The sequence below is a fragment of the Zerene cesonia genome, chromosome 8 (genome assembly GCF_012273895.1).
Source record: "Zerene cesonia ecotype Mississippi chromosome 8, Zerene_cesonia_1.1, whole genome shotgun sequence".
Classification (NCBI taxonomy): Eukaryota; Metazoa; Arthropoda; class Insecta; order Lepidoptera; family Pieridae; genus Zerene; species Zerene cesonia.
The window spans coordinates 4,312,056-4,336,128 of record NC_052109.1 but is presented as its reverse complement, the minus strand read 5'-3'; the positions used below and the strand labels follow the sequence as shown (position 1 = coordinate 4,336,128).

Sequence of the window (24,073 nt, the reverse complement as noted above, 5' to 3'; positions counted from 1 at the left end):
GCATTTCAATACAGTTTTCCAACGGGATTAAGTTAGATTGTTCTAGAAACCTGCGGTCGATCGTCGTGCGGTCCGCGGTGCGCCTCCACAAGCCCCTGCAGTTGCCGCACCAGCGCCGAGCTCTGTGGGCCGTGGCTCGCCTGTTGCGCGCACGCACTGCTGCACTGTTCCGCCATCGCCGCCGCTGATTTTATCACTAAAAATACACAAAAAAGTCATGAAAAAATCAGCCACGAAACTCACAAATTAGTTAAAATTTAAAACAATGTAAAACCATTGCGACATTGTTTTTTATGATACATGTGGTAAAAGGAAAATTTAAACATACCGATATCTCCGTGTTCGTCGTACAAAGCAGCAATCTTGGGTTTTATAGAATCGAGGAAATCTTCCAATTTCGGTGCATATTTATTATCGCCGCCGGGAAACACCACGTCCGTATTAAATATCGCCATGAAAGCACTGGAAATGATTTCTACTTGATAAAATAATCTAATATAAGGTTAAAAACATGCTGTGTGATGCTGTGATTTTTTAAGAAACGATAAGTAGGATATTAATTGCTTGAATTTGAGTAGAAACTTACACGCCCACGTTTTCTCGAACATTCTGGTATGGATGTTGCATAAAATTAGCTGCTTCTAATCTTTTCAACAATTCCGCGGCGTATGCGGGCGCGCGCCAGGCGAGCGCGTTGATTGCGTCCTACGAAATACGTAAGACGTAAAATTCATAGTTCAGTACAAGATCGATATTTTTTCCATATAAAAAAAAATTAAATACTCCGATGCTACCAACCTGCAGTGCATATATTCGAGCACAAGCCACAAATGAAGTTTCCTGGTCAGTGCTGTCACCCAGCGAGGGCGCACACAACTGTAACAGTGATTTCAGCACTTCCGTATTGCGTGTGGGATCCATCTTCTCCACTGCGTTTATCATGCATGTGCTCCAATCCTCCGTTGAATCTGGGATTACTGCTGTTAGACCTGCAATGTAATTTTTATTTTAGTCTATATTACTTCAGACGACGCTAAATAAGAAAGGCATGTTAAGATTGATATCATTATTTCAATGATATATTTATGTCAAAGCTCACACTATTAACTAAAAAAAAATAACTTAAAATTTACAATAAATTTATCATTTATTTTATTTAAAAACATTGTATCTTTCTTTAAAACGATTTTCGTTCGGGGCACGTAAAACCCGTATACTGACCAACAACAACAATCTTCATAGCGTCTCTTTGCAGGGCCAGCGCCCTTTCCCGGGGCCAGTCCCGGGGCGCCCGCAGCGCGGCCGACGCGATCTCAGCCGCAAACCGCTGCATCGTCTCGTCCGGCTTGCCCGCGCACGCCAGTGCGTGCTCCATTAGCTTTGCGCACACCCGCTCGCCGAAGTTCGCGAATATCATCTGTTTATATACAACAAGGTAAACATCTGTTACTTGGATAAAATTTAACTAATACATAAGCCGAAGATCTGAAATGTTAGGAGAGGATTAAGTTTATATTTATTTGCTCAAAATTTGAAGAAAAATGATACAATAGTTATGACTGGAGGTAAAGACCTATTGTGTATTTCAAAACTAAAAAATAGATAACAGATAGAATATATACCTGGCTGACAGATCTATAGACATAAAATTTTATTCTATTTTACGTTCTTGACATTATGCATTTTATAACATACTAACCCTGAACATGGTACAACGCATCACGTTGAATTTATCTTTCCCTTTCTTTTCCTCCACTGTCAGGAAGTTCAGCAATTTGTTGATGTTCTGTTCATCAGCGAAGAACTCAAAAAGATACCGTTCACCCTCTTCCATGTCTTCAGGATTTCTATCTAAAGCAAGGTTCTGTTCTTTTTGAGGTGCTGCTACCTAAAACAGATGATTGTTTAGTATATAACAATTGCTTACACATAAGGCATTAATTTTTTTTTTTAATTAATTATAAATTAAATGCTGCTTGTATCGGGAAATTAAAGTCACTTATTCACTCTTGGAATCAATTTCAATGTTTGATTTTTTACAGCCATGTTAATAACCAAAAGTATTCTACCTCGATATATTTGGGCCAAGCATAAAATCCACAGGAGACATTTCTTAACCAAGGCTTATCCCAGTCTTCGTCAGTTGTTAATTCTCTTTCTGGTGACCAAAGTGCCCATTCAAGATCTTTTCTATAGCCTGAAAAGTTCAAAAATTTTACATGAAATTAAAATTAATTAAATTCAACAAATTTACTAATCATACTGGGGTTTTATTTTTACTCTTATCTAAAGGTCTATAGTGAACAAATTTGCATAAACACAAATTGTACAATACCTGGTATGTGATTTTCTGGTTTTGGAACACCAGCCACTTCATAAGGATCCACTTTGATTTTCTTTACTTTGCTCTTACGTTGCTTAATAGCGTACAGAGTTAACCGACCGGCAATTCTTCTGACAATTATGTCTTCATGTACCAGTGACTTGACGAAGAGTCTAACAGCGCTAGGCGGATACGGTGTTTGGAGGGACGGACAGAATGTTAGCATTTGCATAGCTAACTCTAAGCGACGCCATTGACTAAAACGATGTTGTGATACAAAATTAAAGAGAATGTATGATGAAATATGTGTAGCTTTAGGCATAGAATTAGAAGAAGTATTGTGGGAGTCAAGCACGCTTCGGCACGAATTGGGCCAGCTCGCACCGGGGAAGTACCACACCCCCACAGAAAACCGGCGTGAAATAATAGCTTGCTATTGTGTTTCGTACGGTGAGTGGGGGAGCCGGTTAAGCCTATTTCCTTTTCCTAGCCCTTCCCAGTCCATTCCTTTTTTTCCATTCATCAATCCTTTCCTCATCTCTTATCCCTTAAAAGCGGGCAGCGCATTCTCAGAGATCTGAGCTTCTGCGAATGTTCATGGGCGGTGGTGATCGTTTACCATCAGGCGAACCACATAAAAAAAAGAAAAAAGAAAGAAACAGTTCTAATTCCCATACATCTAATCTCTATTAGTAAAGAACGCCAAGAAAGAATTACTGCTGTAGACCAAAATCAGATTCCATATAACATGTACTGTGAGATTTTACCTGCCTCATATTACATTAAACATTTGTTATGACAATAATGATCACTCTAACCAATTGTACTATCTAGTTCAAATAAAAAAAAAGGCAAACGTAACTACCGAAACAAGAACGACCAAAGCAAATTAAGAGAAGTCTATAGTTACTACTACAATTTGTTTCACCTCAGTATAGCACTAACCTATCCCAGTAATATAGCACTGACAACCTGGTAAACTTACACATTTGATGACTCAGCAATGCCCACCAATTCATCGATAAGTTCAAGATATTGTTTCTCAGCGTGGTTCGAAAGGGCTTCTTCTATTTCCTTAGCCTTACTGAATATATTTTGGAACTCTGGATCATTAAATTGTTCCTCGGTCATGAGAAGTTTTGCTGATTCAACGCAAGTGTCTGTGATCGTGAGCCTCGTGTTTGTGGCTGGGAAGTGTCGGTGCAAAGAGTCGCTGAATGCTTGTTCGAGTCTAGGGAAAAAATATAAAGAAATATATGCTCAAAAATAAATATTATTATATGATTGGTTAAAGACCTGTAGATTCGAATATAGACATATTCTATCTGGAGTGGTAGCAAAAGTTTTACCTTATATGTTTACCAAAAATAGTTTAGTTACTGAATAAAGGTATTTCACATAATTTGTTGTAAAAAGAACAATATTATAATTAGAAACGCTTCTCACCTATGTATACTTGGTTTTTCACTGACTGGCGCTTTCAACATTGCTGGCCAAAGAGCTCTAACGACTTCCCAATCTTGCTTAGCAATAATTGGCCCCGTTTTGGGGCCCAATAGGATGCAAAGTGCTCCTTTATGCTTGGCGTGCCATTCGTCACCCTCTCCTATGGAGCTGAATAGTTCGACTAATTTCGGGACAAGAACCCGGTATGAATATGCGTAGTGACTCAGCATCCAATACAGTGGTACTTGGGCCGCGATGCGAACCTGTTACGAAAAGCAAGACTATTGTATTATCTATGGTAGATCATCTGGCTTAAGTAATTCGAAATAAATTCAAAGAATTTTACTGTGAAAATAATGTAAAACCCATATGGCATACTATAAAATGATGAGGCAGTACATTTTTATTAACCCTAACTAAAGCTGACACATTAGCAAAATTAATTGACACAATAACAATACAATTTAGAAAAACAATTGTTTTGTAAATTGTATTGTAAGCAGATGTAGATAAACAAACTTACGGAACTATATGTATTTATGGATAGTTCGTACAAGGCGTTGAGGCCATCGAGAGCTGAGGGTGTGATCCCAGAGTCACACACCAAGTCCAGCCTCGCCTCTTCTTGGAGTCGAGCAGCATCAGCCAGTAGCATTCGCAGACGAGCACCACCGGGCTTCACCGGCCCCCCACCTAGACCCCCTCTGCCTTCTAAGGCACGTTCTAGAGCACCGTATGATCGCATTCGTGTTTCTAAACCGGGGCCGTTACGTAAATTCTTTATTACTATCACTCTCTCCCAGACCTAGAAAGAAAGTAATTTATCAGTTTTACAACGGGATGTAGATAGTAGTTGTATAGAATTACCGATAACGCAACCCAAAGAAATAAATTAAGATAAACATATTGGACACAAAAATAGTAGCAACGAGCAAAAATAAAGATTGAAAATTAATTAACAAAGAAGTACAATAAATGCCGCTAAGAAAATTTGGTGTTTAAAGTTTTGAATTTCACATATAAATTATTCATTATCAGCCCATATATGTTCTCACAGCTGGGACGCAGACCTCCTATGAAGGTTCAGGCCACCACGCTGGCCAAGTGCGGATTGGCAGATATCACATGTCGTCGAACTTTTGATTCTATTAAGAAAGAGAAGAAGAAGATTCTCGGACATGCCGGTTTCCTCACGATGTTTTCCTTTATCGTTTGAGCAGTGGTGATGTTATCCACATGCGCAGATAAATAGAAAAATCAATTTATTTCTTGCACGCTCGCCTGGTCTCGAACCCGGACTTATCGATTTTAAGTCCGAGGTCCTTATCACTGAGCCACCACTGCTTTATAAATTATTACTTTAATTACTTTAATTAATTTAATATGTGACATTTAAAAATATTCGTACCTGTAACAGCATTTCCAAACCACGCGTGTCATCCGTCTTTTCAGCCAACATACGAGACTGGACATCCAAGAGAAGACGTGTCAGGGCCACCCTCAAGTTCATACCGTCCAAGGTAACTGTGTGCTTAACACCATTGGAATAAGGCATATTTGTTGCTGGTACATGGGATTCCAAACTGAAATTGAGAAGTGCCTTATGTGAATTAGTAATAATAGTAGATGAATACAAAATAAAAAAAGACAAAGTCTTAAATCATTGTATATATTTTAAGATTTAGATATTGGAAAAACCAAATTAATAAACTAAAAAATTAATATACTCACAGTGGAATAGGCTCCTCATTGGGTGGCGGTAAAAGTGTGCTACACGACAGTACCGAATTTATTATGTGGAAGCTGCGTAATCTTCTCTCACGGCACATTGGTCGCTCATCATTAAGCCATTGCTTGATTCTATTGATTTCTGGCTTCAAATACCGATCTACCAACATCTGGGCACAATCAGCTTCTTCTTTACACGGTACATGCCATTTAAAATTCACATCTTTCATTAAACACCCACTACCCCACTCGCGAATAGGCAACCATTTCTCTGGAGCACTGCCATAATCCTTTGGCGAACATTTACCTTCCTTTAAATCAATATAGGCCAAAGAATTAAATATATTACTCAAGCAATCAGACGCACGAGTTAACGCATAATTGGAATGCAACTTGAGTGCTTTATCAAGGACTGGCAAAATTTGAGGAATATATTTTATCAGGACTGTCCCATCACAGCAGACAACTTGCATAAATAGAACGAGTCTGTACACAAGATCGCGCGGTGGATTTTCATCGCGTAAAGCTTCTTCAGTGGACATAAGTTCGAGCAGTTCTTCACTAAGTTGTGGTAAAAACGCTGCAAGTGTTGACTCCGCATCTATACGCGCGAAAACTTTCAACAAAACACCAATCATGCTTCCAGAAACGTTTGTTTCATATGTTGATTCAGTGGCAAACGCCTTAAACTTTCGAAGAGCTTCTTTAAATATTTTCGGCGAACATTGCATTAAAACTGACTGCACTGCGGACGAAATAGCAGTCTCCATCACGGCATCTGTCTTACTGCGTACCAAGTCGGAGTCTTTGGTATCCAATCGTGGGAGTTCCATAGTACTAGACTCAATAATTGTAAGCAGTTTATCGAGGAAAACAAGAACAAAATCTTCTAGCTGTGCAGTCGATTCACACGTTAAGAGTTCTTCTTCTGTCAAATCCGTCCAGTGCTCGTGAGCAGAGCTGCAATCTATATAGGATATCATACTGCTGAACATCAATATCAAATGCAAGGTGACTATTGTTTTTTTAATGTCATTTGGGTCGAGGCCGGGCAGAACTGCCATCAAAATGGGGACAACGTGGGTTTGACCTTCTGGATAACCAGCATCAGCGCCCCTAAGCATTGGTCGAACCACTGCTGAGACTGCGGACATAGCGGCTGTCACTCTGTGAGGTTCCGTTAGTGAGGTCAGGGCAGTTTTAAATTTTTCCAGCAAAGGAGGAATCACTATGGCAGGTCTCAATGTAGCGAGGTTTTGTAAGGCGACAGATACGTCTAGTACTCCACTCCGCGTATACACTGCTTGATATGTTGGTTCAAGGACGAGTTGCACGAACTCCGTTATGTCTTCTTCTCGGAGTTTATAAGCGTCCGGCGTTTTGTTTTCCCAGGAATCTAAATATCTTTTTTCACTTTCGCGTCGCACTCTGCAAGTACACAGTTATAAGAACGAACTATTATAAAAAGAACGAATGAACAAAAGTACTATCAAAGTTTATAGGGAATACAAAAGGATAGGTTATAATTGATTACAAATTTATTTTTTAACAAAAAATCAATTTTTTTACTATATTTACCTGTTTAAAAACTCTCTGGCTAATTTTTTCAGCAGATCCCTCAGTTTATATGACCACCGACCCGCATTTGCGCTATGTAAATAACTTTCGACACCCGCTAAGAACGATTTTAAATGCTTCAAAACCACACCGTCAGGGTTAATTGTCCACACAATCCATGATGCCACATATTTCATGTCTTGAAAAGAGAACACATTGATAAATGACGATTAAATATTAATGCATTTGTAAAGAATTAGTCTGTATGTAATTAATAGAATTCGTTAAGAGACATCGTCTGACTGATTCGGTAAAATCCTGCTCGTTTTATAAAACCTCGTACTTACCCAAATTGTTATGCTTATTGTGGTGCATATCTTTATAAGACACAGGTAGGTTAAGAGCATGAAGGAATCTCATAAACATCTTTGGTGCATGTGGACTCCAATCTACTGCCCCAGGATTCCTCTTAGCTAAATTGGCGAAAAGTACCATTATGTCCTAGAAAAAAACACATGATATCCATGACAATGACATAATTATTATTATATAATACGAATTAGGAAAAATATATTTTTCTCACCGTAACACCACATTGAGCGTTGGAGCAAGTATCCCAGAGTGTGTTTAATTTATCAAACCACAATTCGTGACCTTGCGAGGCGTAACGTGGGTTCAATCCTATGGGCAAAAATACCAGCGGCGTATTCATATGAGTACTCATAGACCATGGGCTGATGTAAGGCAAAAATTCGTCAAGCATTTCTTTTGTAGCACCAACATCGAAGTACCTAAGAAAATATGCAATGGTTTATAAGATATGAATACAACTATTAAAAACTACTAAAAACTTAAAAATTTTTGTTTATTCATTATTAATATTCCTATATACTGTATAGAAAGACTGAAATTTAAATGTGTGTAAAATTTTAAATTGTTTTTTTTTTTGTATACTCTATATATCTTACAAATAGGTTTACTTACGGTCTAGCACATTTCACCATAGACGTATAAGACGCCTCAAGGGACCTAAAACCAATAGATCATATTACATTTTAGTTAAATTTTTCCTACCAACCCCATGCATGAACTGCCACCGTACATGATCGATGGTTTGATCTTAATGGTAAAATCGTAATGGTTTATCTTTTTTTTACTTCCCATGAACAACTCGAGATAGTAGTAGAATTGAGAAATCGCTTTTTTCACGAAAGTTCTTTATTTATATTCAAAGGAATTAAGTAAATACAGATAAAAATAAAAAAATTACTGCGACACAACAGATTTGCTTTGTACTTAGAAACTTAAATCATCAGGAAAGATCGAATATATTATCATGATATTGTGATGAATTTAATGACAGAACCTGAAACCACTGCCACCTAAAAAGCACCCATGATTTTAACGAATATTACGTTGGTAATTCATCCTCTGTGGGTGACGCCAGGCCAAATAGTTCGAGTGCGTCATCTAGCCCATAACCAGATAAGAACTTTCGTACCATATCGAGCATTGAAGCTTTATTCCCAGATCGTTTGGGCCTGAATAAAACAATTGTTAGAATAGTCTCACATCAATTTAGCAATACGCAAAAACAGTGTTAAAATGTTTGCCTGCGATATTGACTCACGTTAAATACATAAAATACGTATAAATAAATGTAAGATAAATGAAGCATTGCGTATTTTCCTTGTATTTCATTTACACTTTTGCAAAAAATTAAAATAAAGCCAAATTCAATTATGTTTACTTAATAATCGAAATATTGATGTTAAAAAATGTTGCTTAGCTTTTCTTTCGTCTTTTCCTTTCCTATATTACATTAACCTATGATGTAATTGCATCGTAAGGTATCGCAAAGTTATAATTTCATAATTAACATCCAAATATATGCGCTGTAAAGTAAAATAAAAATAATTAGTACTAGTCGCGCCATATACTTACGTGAGATAGTGAAACATTCCAATCTGTGTTGAATTCGTATCAAACAATGCTTTTCCAAGTTCAAAAAGTGGTCTCCACGACAAGGTTAGTTCCTCTGGTGGTATTAAATGTCTTTTCCTATTAAAAAAAGGCAATTAAAGTTTATAAAAGCGTGACCTTTATTTTTTATAAGTATTTGGAAAATTTACAATATAATGTACAGAGAGTAAAGTTTGACCACCTATGCTATGAAATTTTTAAATTTGAAATGTGCAAGATTCACATTCTTCTCGTGGTTAATTATTAAGAAATAGGCCATTTCGATACTCCTTACGATCGCTCTACCCACTATACCCCAAACCTGGCACCAAGACTACTTAGAAAATAAACTTACTTGGTAAGCATGATAAACAATGTGCAAAATTTATGAATTTTACATGGCTCCAAATCAGGAATGAGGACCAGTTCATATGCAAGCTTTATAAAGGCTAAATGATCTTCTTTGCTGAATTTCAATCCATATATTCTGATATATCTGTAAAAATAAGTTAATAACATAAAAAAGTTATAATATTTAAATCTATATATATTTTCAAAAACATTATCTTAGAAAAGCTTATTTTATGTTGGCTCATTTCCTATCCATTTACTTGAAGAATGAATATATCTAAATATAGAAAAGTAGGCTAGGTAGGTTATTTCAATCAAACAGATCTAGCAGTCAAAATCAAGATAAATGCAAATTCAAAATGTAATTGGATAATTAGTGCCTTATGTTTTTAAACTAGTGGAAATTACATTATTATTCATTTGAACACACTAGTCTATACATATAATAAGCATCAAAAAAAATTGCCTCTGCTTTTCTGGTTGTTTGTACAAGTTAATCCCCAGAACTACTGGATGGATTTGAATGATTTTTTTATGATCTATATGTATTAATTCTGGGCAATATAAAGAATAGTGGAACTCCTAATGCAGAACCGCAACAGACCACCTAAACTATAAGGGATATAAAAATTGTGCCCTAACAAAAATTATTACAAGTGATGAGCATATTTTACTGAGAGTATAAATTTGAAGGTCTGAATCTCCAAGAGTATGCTATAATATGTACAAGAACTATGTCTTAGCAAACATTGTTCAGTTTGATTTGCATTTTCTGTTGACTTATAATAATCGAGATATGGAACATTTTATGTAGTAAATCAAAGATAACTTTGGGAATTCAGGAAGAAAAGTATTATATCTATACTTTTAGCATAATTTTATTGCCACATTCAAAGTTCATGCAAACAAAGTCGTGGGCACCAGTTAGTAGTATTTATTAAATACGACTAGCTGCACTAGTATGTATACAACCGAGTAGGATAATGCTTTTTGTAATATTTATATTACTATAGATACTTTTTAGGGCGCACATGCTGGGATAGTTTTAGCCGAGCAGGAATTATTTTGGCTTACTTGATATTATTGTTAAGTTGCATCATATATTTATGTACATAGTAGCAAATTATGTATAGCTAAATACTGCATTGTTTCATCCAAATCTATTCAGCAATTTTTGCAAAATAAAGAGGTATGCATTTATAACGTTCATAGAGACAAACAAAAATTATTAAAATTCTACAAATTTTTATACCCAATACATCCCAATGCCTTAACTCAATAAGATTTGGCTTTCACATGGAAAGAAAATCATCAATGGGCAACCTTGATATATTTAAAGACTGATAAGACAACCATTTGGCAAACATCTTCAGTCAGAGAAACATAGGCATACATTATGTAGTATTATTTAATCATATATTAGCATTGTATTCTTTTATGTATGCATAGTACATCACAAATTGATAATACTATAAATTTAAAACAGTTTACAGTTTCTGTGTCAAAATATTGATGTATGATTATTTTCATAAATTTAACTATTTTATATATGTATACTGAAAATACAGTTGTTCAATGATTTTGTTCTTTGTGCGAAGATGGTTTTCTTATATACATGTACATTCCTTTACATTATATATTTATATAAAGAGCAATTGCTATTCAATATTAAGTGTGTAACTCAAAATGTTTATATTTTTTTTATTCTGTTTGTTTGATTTTTGATTGGCTACATAAGTATGTATGTATAAGTATATATGCCATCGCACCTTCTTCAAAAACCCACAAAGTACAAAATTTATAAGTTCATGTGAGCAAATCTAAAAGCACAAAGCTAGTGAAGGATAAAGAATGATTTTTTTCAATAATGTATCAAAGTAGTTAAAACTTCAATAAATTCCTTGGATTTTATAAAGCATTAACCTTTGTGTGCAATACATGTGCAAGTTCTGGGTTGGGGGCAGCTATTTTAAACTGAGGATGGTTTGCCAAAGGTTAGTATTTAAGATGCCTATTCTAAATTATCAATATGGCTTTTAGGCAAGCATTTAAGATTAACATTATAGGTATATGTATATTTTACTTTTGTTACAAAATTATTTAAAAAATAAGATATAGCTATTGATTTGATATATTTCATACATTTTACTACTTTATTAATATTATAGACAGTATACAATACAATATAATTACTTCATTAGCCTGGATGTCCATACGCCACAGGCTGGTTTCATTTCCCGGAGCATTACCGCCTTCGCCAGGTTTATCTTGACCTGTGCGAGGAACTTGTTGGACTCCTCATCGAGCTCTTCGGCATATGGCAACAGATGGTTGGTCAAAATTTCCTTTTGAGGACGAAATCCCAACCTTTTCACCCTTTCCTCCGTCGTCACCATAAGCTCAAATTCGTCGTCTTGCAGCATTTTTATAGATTTGTATAAATTATTCGTAAATCACAACATTTATGTACGATTATTCTTGACTATTCAATAATAAAAGAATACAATCAATTTATAACACCCGCACAAACAATTAATGTAGATACCGACATAGAAATATCAAAACAACATCGAATTTATACAAGTCATTGATTTTTATTCCGCCAGAAATGAATTCGTAATGATCACTAGAAATTTACGTTCCATTTTACAAGAATCTATCGTTAACTTGACATTTAGCTTATAGGATGATAAACATATATAAACCAAATTGTTGTTATAGTACTTCTGCGATGAATAGGTAAATTGGAAAATGTTGAAACATGACGTACATCATTACATGCATTGCCCACATTATGACAAAGACATTTGAATTTGTCGAATCACTAATGTCAATGTCATCAACGTATTTATCATAGATACCTACAAATAACCATCAGTTACTCTGTGAAACAGCAAAAACAATCCCTTTTTAAAATTGAGAACAAGGAATAAGTTTTAATTACTTTGAATCGGTTAAAATAAAATGATTACTTTTATTTTCAGCCTATTCCTCTTTTCTAATATGACGGTAATTGTTTTCTGGAACATTGAAAAGGTGCCAAGGGATTTTGTTGATAAAACAATGCTTGGCCCGGTGAACGTCTGGCCACAGAGTACTTTTATGTTGCTGACGAGGACGACTCCCGGACAAATAATGCTAACCAACACCAGTGCTCCCAACTTAGGGGTTTTCCCCCCAAATTTAGGGGGTAAATTAGTGGATAGGGATTTTTTTAGGGGTATTTTTAGGGTTTTTCTGAATATATAATATTCTGAATATAACAGAACTATCCAATGCAATAATCAATTAAATTTATTTTTTCACCTAGCGAATGATTTAGGACTGGGTGACATCTAGTGTAATTATATTTTCCTACTCTGCAATATTTACCTACTCTGTGGGTAAATGAAATTAAAAGGTAAAAGGTAAAAGAATATTACTTATTATATTATTTTGATTGAATATTTTTTTTAGGGGGATTTTCAAATAATTGACGCAGTTTTAGGAGGTTTTGACTTAGAGTTAGGGGTAAGTATTTCTGAGAGTTGGTAATACTGACCAACACCCACAGTGGAGCTGAATCGGTAGTACTTTTGAAGTTGGAATCCGATATTTTACTTCTCGAGGGCGCATCATGCGCATACCCAATACGAGCAAAAGTATTCTACACATTAAAAAAAGTATAAATACATAGTGATAAACCAACAATTTTTTATTTTTTTATTTAATATCGTATAACAAATATAAAGTACATTAAACGATTTTAGGCAGTACAATTAAACGATTTTAAAAGATTCAATAATCACTTTTCTGATCGACAGGAAAATCAGATGTACAGAAACTTGCAGATTGAGTGTCACAAATAATGCTTATGCATTATTTATTACATTTTGATAACAATTTAAGTATAAAGCAGTCATTTTCATGAATTAAAAATAAACCGTTAGATTATTAATCTGATTACAATAATTTTACGCATTATTTTTCGGTACATTATCTTTAGGTTTGTTATGAATATCGCGAGTTAGATAATAATCTAATGGTGTTTACAATATTACAGCGACATATATATTTATTAAATGAATTTGTAAGTACATGCACACGTGATAATATATGAATATTATTTTATTATTTTTTCTTATAAAACAACAGTTTCTCGCTGTGTTGTGTATAAACTTGCGGCAAACACAATATCTCTTTTAATGGCTGTCGAGGCTTCCATCATCTTCGCCTGAAGGTTTGGATCACCAACAGCCACTGCTGCATCTTTTACATCAACCAGAAGCTAAAAAGAGTTTTAATATCCACATAAATGTGTATAAAGGAAAAAAAATTAATAACAATATTATTAATAAAGTTACATTTTCTCGCTTGACTACACAGGGCAGAAAATATAAGAATTACATAATACTAGATAGCTCAGTAGTTTTAGCGTGATTGACGGATAGACATCCAAACAAACAAACTTTCACATTTATAATATTAGTGTGAGTGTGATAGCGTAGTAATATTTCGTCCGTGTACATTGCATGTCTTTGTACATCTGTACAATCAGCGTAAAGACATAGAGAAGAAGCCATAGCCCATATAGCCATAGCCATAGTCCATAGTCAAAGGCTTGGCTGTGGACCGCATTTGTATCACAAGATATTGTAAATATCATAACAATTACCTCATGCAACTGCTGAATGCATCTAACAATAATTCCTTCTTGCACATCAGTGAGATCCATGATTTCTGCGAATGGCTTTTCCAACGCCCATTCGTATACAACGCGAACAAGTCCAAAGTTCAGTCGTTCCTGCTGACCCTCAAATTGGGATACCTGAGAATAGAGTGAATGTGTAAAATAAGTCCTGCATTTAGGCTGAAGATTTTCTCTAATTGCAAACGGTATGTTAACAACACTTTTATACTCGATTATTATTATATTAGGTTTATTCCTAGTTATGAAACATATGTATTTTTGGTAAATAAAGGATTTTTATTTATTGATTTATTTATAATGACCAACATTGAATGGGCAAATTAATCAAAACATAGTACATTTATCAAGGATTGGTGACAATATAATAAATTGATAAGTCTATCTTATTATCCTATCCTATCCCTACTAATATTATAAATGTGAAAGTTTGTAAGGATGTGTGTGTGTGTTTGTTGCTCTTTCACGCAAAAACTACTAAACCGATTGCAATGAAATTTGGTATGTAGACAGCTGGACAACCGGAATAACATATAGGCAACTTTTTATCCCGATATTCCTACGGGATACGGACTTACGCGGGTGAAACCACGGGGCGCCGCTAGTAACTTATAATTTCCTTACGTGTAGTCTGTATATTAATGAGATAATTAGGTTGATTCTATCAATAAAGCATATCAGTTATTTTAAAATATATTTATTGTAAACGTTTAAGTCACTTACTGTTACCAAATTAAGATGTCACTTATTTAACAAAATCTACACTCACCCCGTGTTTAGCTTCAATTGAGCATAATTCCTCTTCAATCGCTTCAATTGCTTTAACGCCCTCCGCCAGTTTGTCAGTCAGAACCTGATCGACATGAGTTTTCGCTTGGAAAACAAAACAACTCAGCAACGCAGCAATTTCCGCTGGATTCTTATCGGTAAACACATTTCTGAAGACCAATTCCGATATGATTAGCTCGTTGGTACCCATGCAACATGCGACTCTGCCTTTAAGAATGACGCTGTCATGTTCGTCTATATAATTTAATTCCCGCAATACGAGGAGTCTTCCTTGATAGTCTGGGTAAAGAGCTAACGATTCAAAAGATAGTAGACGTTTGTATTTATCCCGTTTGCGTTCAGCCTGTTTCCGTTCATACACGATTGCAAACTCGTTTTTGAAGTTTGCGATTCCCGTGCTTTTCTTTTGCGTGTCTAGTTCGGCCTAAAATGAAAGCGACAACATAACTAGTTTTTAGTGATTTTACCAATAAGAAATGGTTTTTGACCGGTTAGGATTTTGTACTGTAAGACATTTATATAGATGTAATACAAAAACATATTTGGTTTTTGAGCAAATTTTTTTAGAAAAAAAAAATACAGAAAATGTCTCGGTAAATTGAAATTCAATTCATTTAGACTTTAAAATATTTACCTTCAATTTATTCATTTTATCCAACGATTGTAATAACTCCCCTGTAGATATATTAAGAGACTGCGTGAGGCTGACCATTTCCAGCGCACTAGCGCTAGTTCGCACCGCGTGACTCAAACGTGACAACTCTTGTACTGCGCTTGCGCAACTTGCGCCTACGGGTGCGTCTTTAAACCTGAAAATAAAATTGACAATGTTGTTAAATTTAATATATTTATTTATTAACACTTCAATAAAATTGTACACATAACGAATCTCACAACTATTAATATAAATGAGTACAACTTATTAGGTGGCCTTAAAACTTAATAGCGATCTGTTCCAGGCAACCATATACATATTGTAATTGTACATATTCAAAAATTAAACATAATAAAGTATACAAGGAAAGAACAAAAGAATTCTCTAATTATATTGTAAACAAACAAGATTTAATGTCTTATTATGAAAACTTAACATTAAATTTTTTATAAATTTCTCTAATCATTTGCGTAATAAGATACTGTTTTAGATATTACAATTGTATGCAAAGTTACCTTGGCATTTGTCGTTTCTCCCAATCCTGTATAATAATATTTGCATCAATCTTCAAACTGGTCTTAGTTACCCCAATAATATTCTTCGCGGCTATTGTTAATATAGTGTGCTCTAAGGTGCTTTCCTCAGTGCCTATATCAAAACATTTTCTTTTATTTCATCAATTTAATAAGACTTATTATAACGTCAAATAATACAAAACTAGTGTGTAATAATTTTTTTGTAGTAAAAGGAAAAGAATCTATCTTTCAAAGATAGATATTAATCACGGAGGGTTCCCTTGAAAGTGCCCCTCCTCGTTGGTTTCCGGGATAAAAGCTACCCAATGTACTTTCTCGGGTCTCAAACTAAATCTGTAGAAGAATTCATCCAAATCGCTTAAGTGGTTTAGGTATGAAGAAGACACAGGAAGTTACTTTCGCATTTATTATATTAAAAGGGATTGTATGGATTATTATGCTCACCAATATGATCATACATAGCTGAGAAACTCAGCATTCGGTACCAGGCGTCGTCCAGATCGAAGTTATACCTATTTGTGTCTTGCTCCACTGTGTTTAGCACAAGGACTTTGTATGGCGTTTGACGAGGAGCTAAAATAAAAAAAAAAATAGTTACAATAGGATCTCAATATGATTTACGTTTATGCAATATTTTTTTAACATTATATGATAGTTTTAGGCACGTCAACTTGTATAAATTTATTGGCCACCCATATATATGTTGTAAATCCAAGTTAGCAAATAGCGAAAAAAAAAATTCACTAAATATCGAGTTTGATTACAAGATTTTAACAAATGTTATTTTATGGCGATACGACACTTAATTCCTGTGTCTAAGTTAGCTGCCCACGAAATTTGTACTTCTCAATTCAATTTTATTTTAGACATATAATAGTTTTTTTTTTAAACTTACCACTGCTATTCAAATATATGCCCAACTGATTAATATATGGTCCTGCTGACAAAATGAATATTCTGCCTGCCACAAATTCTTTAGAGACCTTAGGCTGGCTCAACAGAAGAGGCATCATTTCATTAAGAACATCAATGTACCCCACGGCTGTATCATAGAAAGTAGCCAGTGGGGCGAGATGAGATGCGAGAGGGGTCCCACATTTCTCTGAATATTCCTTTTCGGCGATTTGCAGTAATTTCTTATTATTATCCTGTTGGAGAATTTGATGTAGTTCGCGGAACGAACGCTGCATCATCCCCTCGACGGAAACAGTAGCTACTCTGAAATTATATAGGAAATGCTAAAATAAATAGTGTCAAGTCAGTTAAGACTGTACCAAGTGGTTTTTTACATCATGTTTATATACTGGCCATAACACTTAGGGAAAGACAAAAAATCTATGAATAAATATGACACATGTCTTCTTTTTATATATAAAATTCTTGTGTGACAATGTGAGTTATCTTACTCCTCCGAAACAGGTGGACCGATTCAAATGAAATTTTCTGTGCATATGGGGTAGGCCTGAGAATCAGTGAACATCAATTTTTATAACCCTAAATGATAAGAATAAGGCAGAACAGCGTTTGCCGGGTCAGCTAGTATATTAATAAAACACCTACACATTAATTTTAGGATTACTTTTGAGAATTGATTTACAATATTACTTACAAACATCAATTTATGTAAAAAAAAAAATACCGTAATAAGCTCAAAATCATAGCATAAGTGAGCCTGAATTGAGAGGACAACTTCTGAGGAGTACCCAACATCATTTCCTTGAGTGTCAGTTGGTCTGGGACGCCATCTTTACATAGTATTATCACTGTGCCTGTATCATCCAAACCTGGAAACATATTTTCTTAAGTATCTAGTTTAATTTTTGTAACTACACCCGTGCCTTATAAAAAAACAAAATAAAATTATTATAAGAGTAGATACTATGATATAATATCATGATTGTAAATGGGATGCTTTAAAAAAGCCACAGTGAAAATAAAGATGTATTAAAAAAATAAAAATTATTAAGATACAAACGCTAATGAAATCTGCAATTTTTTTCAGTTTTTACCTAATCTATACTAATATTGTAAAGCTGAAGAGTTTGTTTGTTTGTTTGAAGGCACTAATCTCAGGAACTACTAGTCCGTTTTGAAAAATTCTTGTTAGATATGCCCATTTATTGTGGAAGACTATATATGTACCACGGGCGAAGCCGGGGCGGACTGCCAGTTATTCTATATGAATTAATCATATCATACCGTATGGAGATACCTTTATGGCTAATTTTCCATAAGAACCTCTTTCCTATTAAAGACAAAGTGAAGAAATTGTAATTGAATAGTTATTATTTATTACGATTCCATTACCTCTCCTGCCGGCTCTTCCAGCCATCTGTATGTACTCAGCAGGTACCAAACTGCGCGACTGCAGTCCGTCAAACTTTGTGATATCGTCAAATATTACTGTCCGAGCAGGCATGTTTACTCCCATCGCAAAAGTTTCCGTAGCGAAGAGGATTTTCACCTAAATGACATAAGTTTTAAAGAAATCGTTAGTGGCGTTGCTTGTTGTAAAATGGACATATTGATGAATGAATTAATTAAGGTTCGGTTTATTTAAAAACTGCATAGAAATGCCTGCCTGCACCAAACATATTTTGTTTTGTACGATATAAAAATGCTATGCAAATTAAATCGAATGTTACATGTTAATTTGTAATGCTAATTTTATTCAAATTTTGAATAAAAATATCAAAAATAAGTATGTCATATAAAAGTATATTTAAATCACAAAAATTCAGACGTAGTTTTAAAAGCCAAAAAGAACAAAACATAAGCGGTGCCTATACGGATAGAATCAGTTGATAAAAATACTCACATAACCAGATTGGAACAACATTTCGACAATTTCTTTCAGAAGAGGCAATATGCCACTGTGATGGACACCAATACCATTTTCTAGAACTCTTTGCAGTCTTATAACCTGAACAAAAATACACTAATTATTTGTATAAATACATTAATTATATTACTAGTTTGGAAAGCGCACAATTAAGAATCAATCAATAGAAAGATGGCTTATTTTGTGGGACTAGGAAATGTGATTATCAGTAGTTTCTTTATAATGTAATTACATCATAATCAACAAAAGTAAATAACCTGTGGCAACTTTCGGTCGGGTTCTTTGAGCCTCTGAAGACACCTTTGAAAGAAAGATCGAATGTGACCTTTCTCTTTAGCCGTAGTGAGATCAACGGACATCAAATTTTCTGCATTGTGATCACATCTGTAGTTTTAAAATTATAATTATGTAACAAAATTAGAAAAAAAATTATGAACTGAGTCCTTCGTTTTTGGGACAAACTTCTTACCTATTGCGAGACAACGTGAAAGCTACAACGGGCAATTTGTCATTTGACCGTAAATGGTCAATTAAAGCCACCCACATTGTCTGTTCTGCTTTTGGATTTCCGAACTGCTTTCCACCTAAAAAAATCATTAGCGAGAGCAATTAGTAGGGATATACAATTTAAATACATTGAATTAATGAATTAATTTTGATTTATACCTTTTGGCCCAAAGTTTTTCTTATACTCGTTTTCCCTAGCTTTTTTAGCAGCAACTGCTTCATTATAACCCCTCAATTGGAATTTACCTTCTTGATCCACAACTAAAAAGCGTTCATGCTTTGACTTTCCGCCCGATCCTGAAACATTGACATCGAAATAATGTATATAATCATTACAATACTAAGTTACAAATAGCTTCAATATTTATAACGACTCGGAAGTTAGCCACAAGATCAAGTTTGCGCAGGTACAGTCGCGAGTGCTGATATCTGATACTTGACTTAAATTCAGATCTGATGATGATTGAATTTCAAAATGGTAATGGTGCTACCTGTAATAGCCTCGATAAGTAGACCAGTGAGTAAGTTGAATACTTCAATTGGAATGGAATTTGAGTGTACTTATTTATATGCCCTCCTGTGGGTAATTATTTTACCTAAAGTCAAACTCAAGGAGAAGAGTATCAGATATAATGTGTACTAATTACCTGTATATAAATAATGGCATAAAGGCACGGGTCGTTTCGGAGTAGACACGACATACACTTTGCGTTTCTTTGTGCGACCTACCCAATCGGCAAACTGCAACGTATTCGGTACAGTAGCACTCAACATCACTATACTGACGTGAGCCGGCAGAAGAATTAATACTTCTTCCCACACATAGCCGCGCTGTTAAAAAAGATAAATATTAGTATTTTTCTTGTGTTTGATTTTACGCGAGTATTATACATTTAGAAATTAAAAACTTTTTACGGATTTTAAACGCGATTTATTCATTATATTATTAACCCGACGTTTCGAACACTTTACAGCGAGCGTGGTCACGGGGAGAGTCTCCCCGTAAAACGTTTTTAATTTCTAAAAGATAAATATTATGTATCATTTATATGAGAATCCACTAAGTATGATTACTAAGGTTAATAATTTTTTCTTGTATTTAATTCAACTCATACACTTTAGTTCGTAGATTTAAAAAATGCATTAGACATAGCAAAGTGGCTATAAATTAATTTATTGTAGTGTAATTATAGAACCTCAAATTGTAAGACAGAAAACAAAATACAACCATTAGATAAAAACCAAATCACTGTAGTATGCATTCAAGCCATAGTTACCTCTGCATTATTGATATAGTGAACTTCGTCAAAGATAACGAATTCCAGATCTCTAGTGACATCAGATCCACAATACAACATGGATCTTAGAATCTCAGTAGTCATTACCAGGCAGGAGGCTGTCGCGTTTATTTGAAGATCACCAGTTAGCAGACCAACTTCCCCAAATGTTTTGTTGAAATCATTGTATTTCTGGTTTGAGAGAGCTTTTATGGGCGATGTGTAGATGGCTCTGTTAAGAATTATATTTCCATGCTGATCATTAAAAATATGTCATTTCAATTTGAAATCATTGCATAAAGTAAAGAGGAAACTTTAAGTTCACAAAAGCTATAAAACTTTGTAATAAAAAAAGGATTTACTAGATTGCCTTTGTGACCACAGGGTTAGTATGGTTGAACTTTAAATCTTTAAATTATTTGCACCATCAACGCTAACTACCAGGGCACTGAGGAACGCATACTCAATTGTTTATTTTTTCAGTGTGAAAAATAAACAAATTACTTAGATGATTCTAAGTCAATATGTCTAGTTCAATTTCAATGTTAAATTGTTAATACCTTGTGCAATTTCTCCTAGACATAGCAATAGCATACTCTGCAACTACAGTTTTTCCAGCAGAGGTATGAGCTGCTACAAATACATGATGTCCTTCTTCCAACTTAAGTATAGCCTGAAAGTGATTAAAAAAATATGTTATCCTTACAGGCATTTTAAATTTAATGATTTAATTTGTACATAATGTTCTTAGCTTCATTAATCTCACATTATTTGTCAACTAGACGCTTGTCCTGGCTCCAGACAGACATCAGGATTTCACCCAAATCAGCTCAAACCCTCTGTATACCAAATTTCATCAAAATCCGTTCAGTAATTTCAGCCTGATTGATGGACAAACATCCAAACAAACAAACTTTCACATTTACAACATTAGTGTGAAGTGTGATTAGTACCACAATTGAAAGGTCTATCATGCAGTCAGTCAGAGTCTAATGACTCCATGTTTTTGGATCACAATAAAAACCTGTTTCTGGAAATTGTCCAACTCAAATGGATAGGCATGTGCTAAATCCTTAATTTTCTCCTTAAACTCAGGCACAGGTTGGGACACATCAATCATTTCAGCCCATTCAGTTGATGTAACACCAGCCCTAGCTGTGGGGTTTGATATATTTAATACTGGTATTTCGGGCAGCTCTACTGGTGGTTTTATGATTGTACTCTCAAGGAAATTGTCATTTGCAGCATCCAATTCAACATCAAGTTCAATTTTTTTGATTGGTTTTGGTGGTTTCTCTTGTTGTATTTCGTCGTCATCTTGCCAGAGACCTGAAAATAAAAATAAAAATTTTATACTCTTTTTTGTTTTATTTAAATAAAGGGTTATTGATATCATTTGATTAGACCAATCACTTTGTTTGTTTTTCATATTTAGGGGTATTTTTTTATATATTTATTTATTAAGATGAGTAATTTCAAATATACCACAAGTGAGAAAATAGAAATACTTTTCTATGGATGATTATAAAAGAATTATTACATTTGTATTAATTGCAGCAATCAACAGTTATATAATGTATCACTATCCCCAATCTGCAAATAACCCCAATTCATTTTATAGTGTTTCATACCAACTAAATGTGTGTTGTTGTCCACCACTTCCTCCAAATTGATATTAATCTGTATATCTTGTTGTTTTTCCATACTTTCATTATTCTCATTTGCCGAATCAAGTAGTGTAACACCATCATTGGCAAAGACAACATTTTCCTGACAGCCAGGTGGTTGTGTCAAAATATCTAAAATAAATTTGTTGATTAACAATACTAAATAATTAAATAATTATTAATTAAATAATGGGTAAGAATTATAAAAACCTGAAATTGAAAATTTTTGATTTTATAGTTTCTATTTTTCTATTGCCCATTTTATAACATGAATACGGAGATGAATAAAATTCTATTGTTAGGCTATTCTATAAAGTTACAATGAATTTTGAGGATTCTGATTACCTGTTTGAAAAAACTAATCTCAGTGACTACTGCTCTATATTTCAAAATTCTATCACCATTGAATATCATATATATTCACCAGATTGTAATCCTCGAGTACAGTACAGGCGATAGACAATATACTTACTATGAGCGAAGCCAGACAAACTGCTAATTGGTAAATATACTGAGTATTAAACTTTAAGAAGTGTTTGTTTACTACATATTTTCTATAAAGATGATCTAAAATACACTTTCTATGTGGATATTCGCATAATTCTTTGTCCTATATAGTACAATATTAATGAGATTTAACAAAAATGCTACCTTCCCCCAAAAACTTTCCAGGCTCCTCATTTTCTAAATTAATAATAACTTCTCCCGTTTTTGCTGCTTCCTCCAGCATTTTTTCCAATTCTTCTTCAAATCCAGCTGGTAAGAAAGGGTTCTGAGTGATGGTGCCTCTTGTGGCCAAGCTTGGTGGAAGTGGGGTTCGGGACATAGACAGACTGACTTCATCATCTTCAACGGGGATACTTACTTCTTCTACACCTATGATTTCACCTGTGATCGGATCACGGACTACCTGCAATTTGAAAAAAGTTTTATATCATAATGTATTGTAATTATAAATTAATTGTCATGCTTTTTTACACCCTGTGTTTTTAATAAATATAAAATTTGTTTCCATATATACCTCCAGAGTTGTATCGAGACCGATGTCATCTTCGTCTATTTTAAAAAGAGAATCTATATCCGGTGTTCTATGCCAGTGGTTTTGGGATCTTTCCCATTGATGAATCGATAGTCTTTCCGGTTTAAGTAAATATTCTTTCACTCGTTCATTTAAATCGTCAAAAATAGGTGGCGGCTGCAATTTAAATCAACAATTATAATATGTTTACTTTTTGCAACATCAAAAAATTTGTACATTATTTACTTTTATAAAGGAATACTCCTCTTCTGTGTCTACTGGCATTGTTATTGGTGCAAGTTTTATACTGAACTTAACTTATACTTGTTCATAATAGTATAAGAATAGCAAAATTTAAATTACTTGCTTTGTATAATTTTTTTAACACTAACCGCATTAATCGCATGCAATTTTTTACAGCTGTTTATGGCAGTTGAATCTGTCAGCTTGACAGTAATGTTCAGGATTGTCATTTTACAAAAATGAAGAAACGTTTCGTTTATGTGTATATTTCGTTTTGTTATTTCTTGTTTCTACTGTTTTCTACTCATTCCCCAAATATGTAATAAATACCCATGTATTTCGTGATTTTTTTTTTATTGCTTCTAACACAGATTTTTTTTTTATTGTTTTTAAATCTACAACCAAATAAAAGCCAAAGCTTACCATTAAGTTTTATTTTTATAGTAGTTAGGTTAATTTAGGTACTCACCTAATCTTATTCATAT

General features: G+C 34.2%; 2 protein-coding genes across 2 annotated transcripts; both read right to left on the bottom strand.

Annotated features, from left to right (window-relative positions):
- Positions 1 to 32: 32 nt before the first annotated feature.
- On the bottom strand, positions 33 to 12,124 carry LOC119828714 (proteasome activator complex subunit 4-like). The gene is made up of 21 exons (XM_038350955.1): positions 11,561 to 12,124; positions 9,372 to 9,512; positions 8,999 to 9,115; positions 8,470 to 8,595; positions 8,039 to 8,083; positions 7,638 to 7,845; positions 7,402 to 7,555; positions 7,076 to 7,253; positions 5,501 to 6,925; positions 5,178 to 5,352; positions 4,293 to 4,574; positions 3,770 to 4,032; positions 3,309 to 3,554; positions 2,336 to 2,580; positions 2,070 to 2,197; positions 1,700 to 1,888; positions 1,222 to 1,417; positions 799 to 989; positions 587 to 705; positions 329 to 462; positions 33 to 196 (listed from the first exon to the last, which is right to left on the bottom strand). The coding sequence occupies exons 1-21, from the start codon at positions 11,788 to 11,790 to the stop codon at positions 33 to 35; spliced, it is 4,956 nt and encodes a 1,651-aa protein (XP_038206883.1). The 5' UTR covers positions 11,791 to 12,124.
- Positions 12,125 to 13,076: 952 nt separating this feature from the next.
- On the bottom strand, positions 13,077 to 23,762 carry LOC119828512 (helicase SKI2W). The gene is made up of 21 exons (XM_038350680.1): positions 23,592 to 23,762; positions 23,349 to 23,522; positions 22,979 to 23,237; positions 22,292 to 22,459; positions 21,685 to 21,989; positions 21,221 to 21,333; positions 20,661 to 20,892; positions 20,031 to 20,214; positions 19,543 to 19,680; positions 19,346 to 19,460; positions 19,134 to 19,260; positions 18,853 to 18,957; positions 18,342 to 18,498; positions 17,674 to 17,818; positions 16,930 to 17,252; positions 16,479 to 16,607; positions 16,014 to 16,146; positions 15,478 to 15,652; positions 14,824 to 15,267; positions 14,022 to 14,174; positions 13,077 to 13,634 (listed from the first exon to the last, which is right to left on the bottom strand). Exons 1-21 carry the CDS (start codon positions 23,628 to 23,630, stop codon positions 13,488 to 13,490), a joined length of 3,765 nt encoding a protein of 1,254 aa, XP_038206608.1. The 5' UTR covers positions 23,631 to 23,762; the 3' UTR covers positions 13,077 to 13,487.
- Positions 23,763 to 24,073: the final 311 nt, after the last annotated feature.

What these genes read in the sequence shown, in the direction of transcription:
- LOC119828714 (XM_038350955.1), bottom strand. Translation starts at nt 11,790, where the DNA reads ATGCTGCAAGACGACGAATTTGAGCTTATGGTGACGACGGAGGAAAGG. An exon ending in CAATAAGCATAACAATTTGG is followed by an intron (nt 7,254 to 7,401) that starts GTAAGTACGAGG and finishes TCTCTTTTCAAG; the next exon opens with ACATGAAATATGTGGCATCA. An exon ending in TATGAAGATTGTTGTTGTTG is followed by an intron (nt 990 to 1,221) that starts GTCAGTATACGG and finishes ATTACATTGCAG; the next exon opens with GTCTAACAGCAGTAATCCCA.
- LOC119828512 (XM_038350680.1), bottom strand. Translation starts at nt 23,630, where the DNA reads ATGCCAGTAGACACAGAAGAGGAGTATTCCTTTATAAAA. An exon ending in TGTTGTTCCAATCTGGTTAT is followed by an intron (nt 18,499 to 18,852) that starts GTGAGTATTTTT and finishes TATGTCATTTAG; the next exon opens with GTGAAAATCCTCTTCGCTAC. An exon ending in GCATTCAGCAGTTGCATGAG is followed by an intron (nt 13,635 to 14,021) that starts GTAATTGTTATG and finishes AACTCTTTTTAG; the next exon opens with CTTCTGGTTGATGTAAAAGA.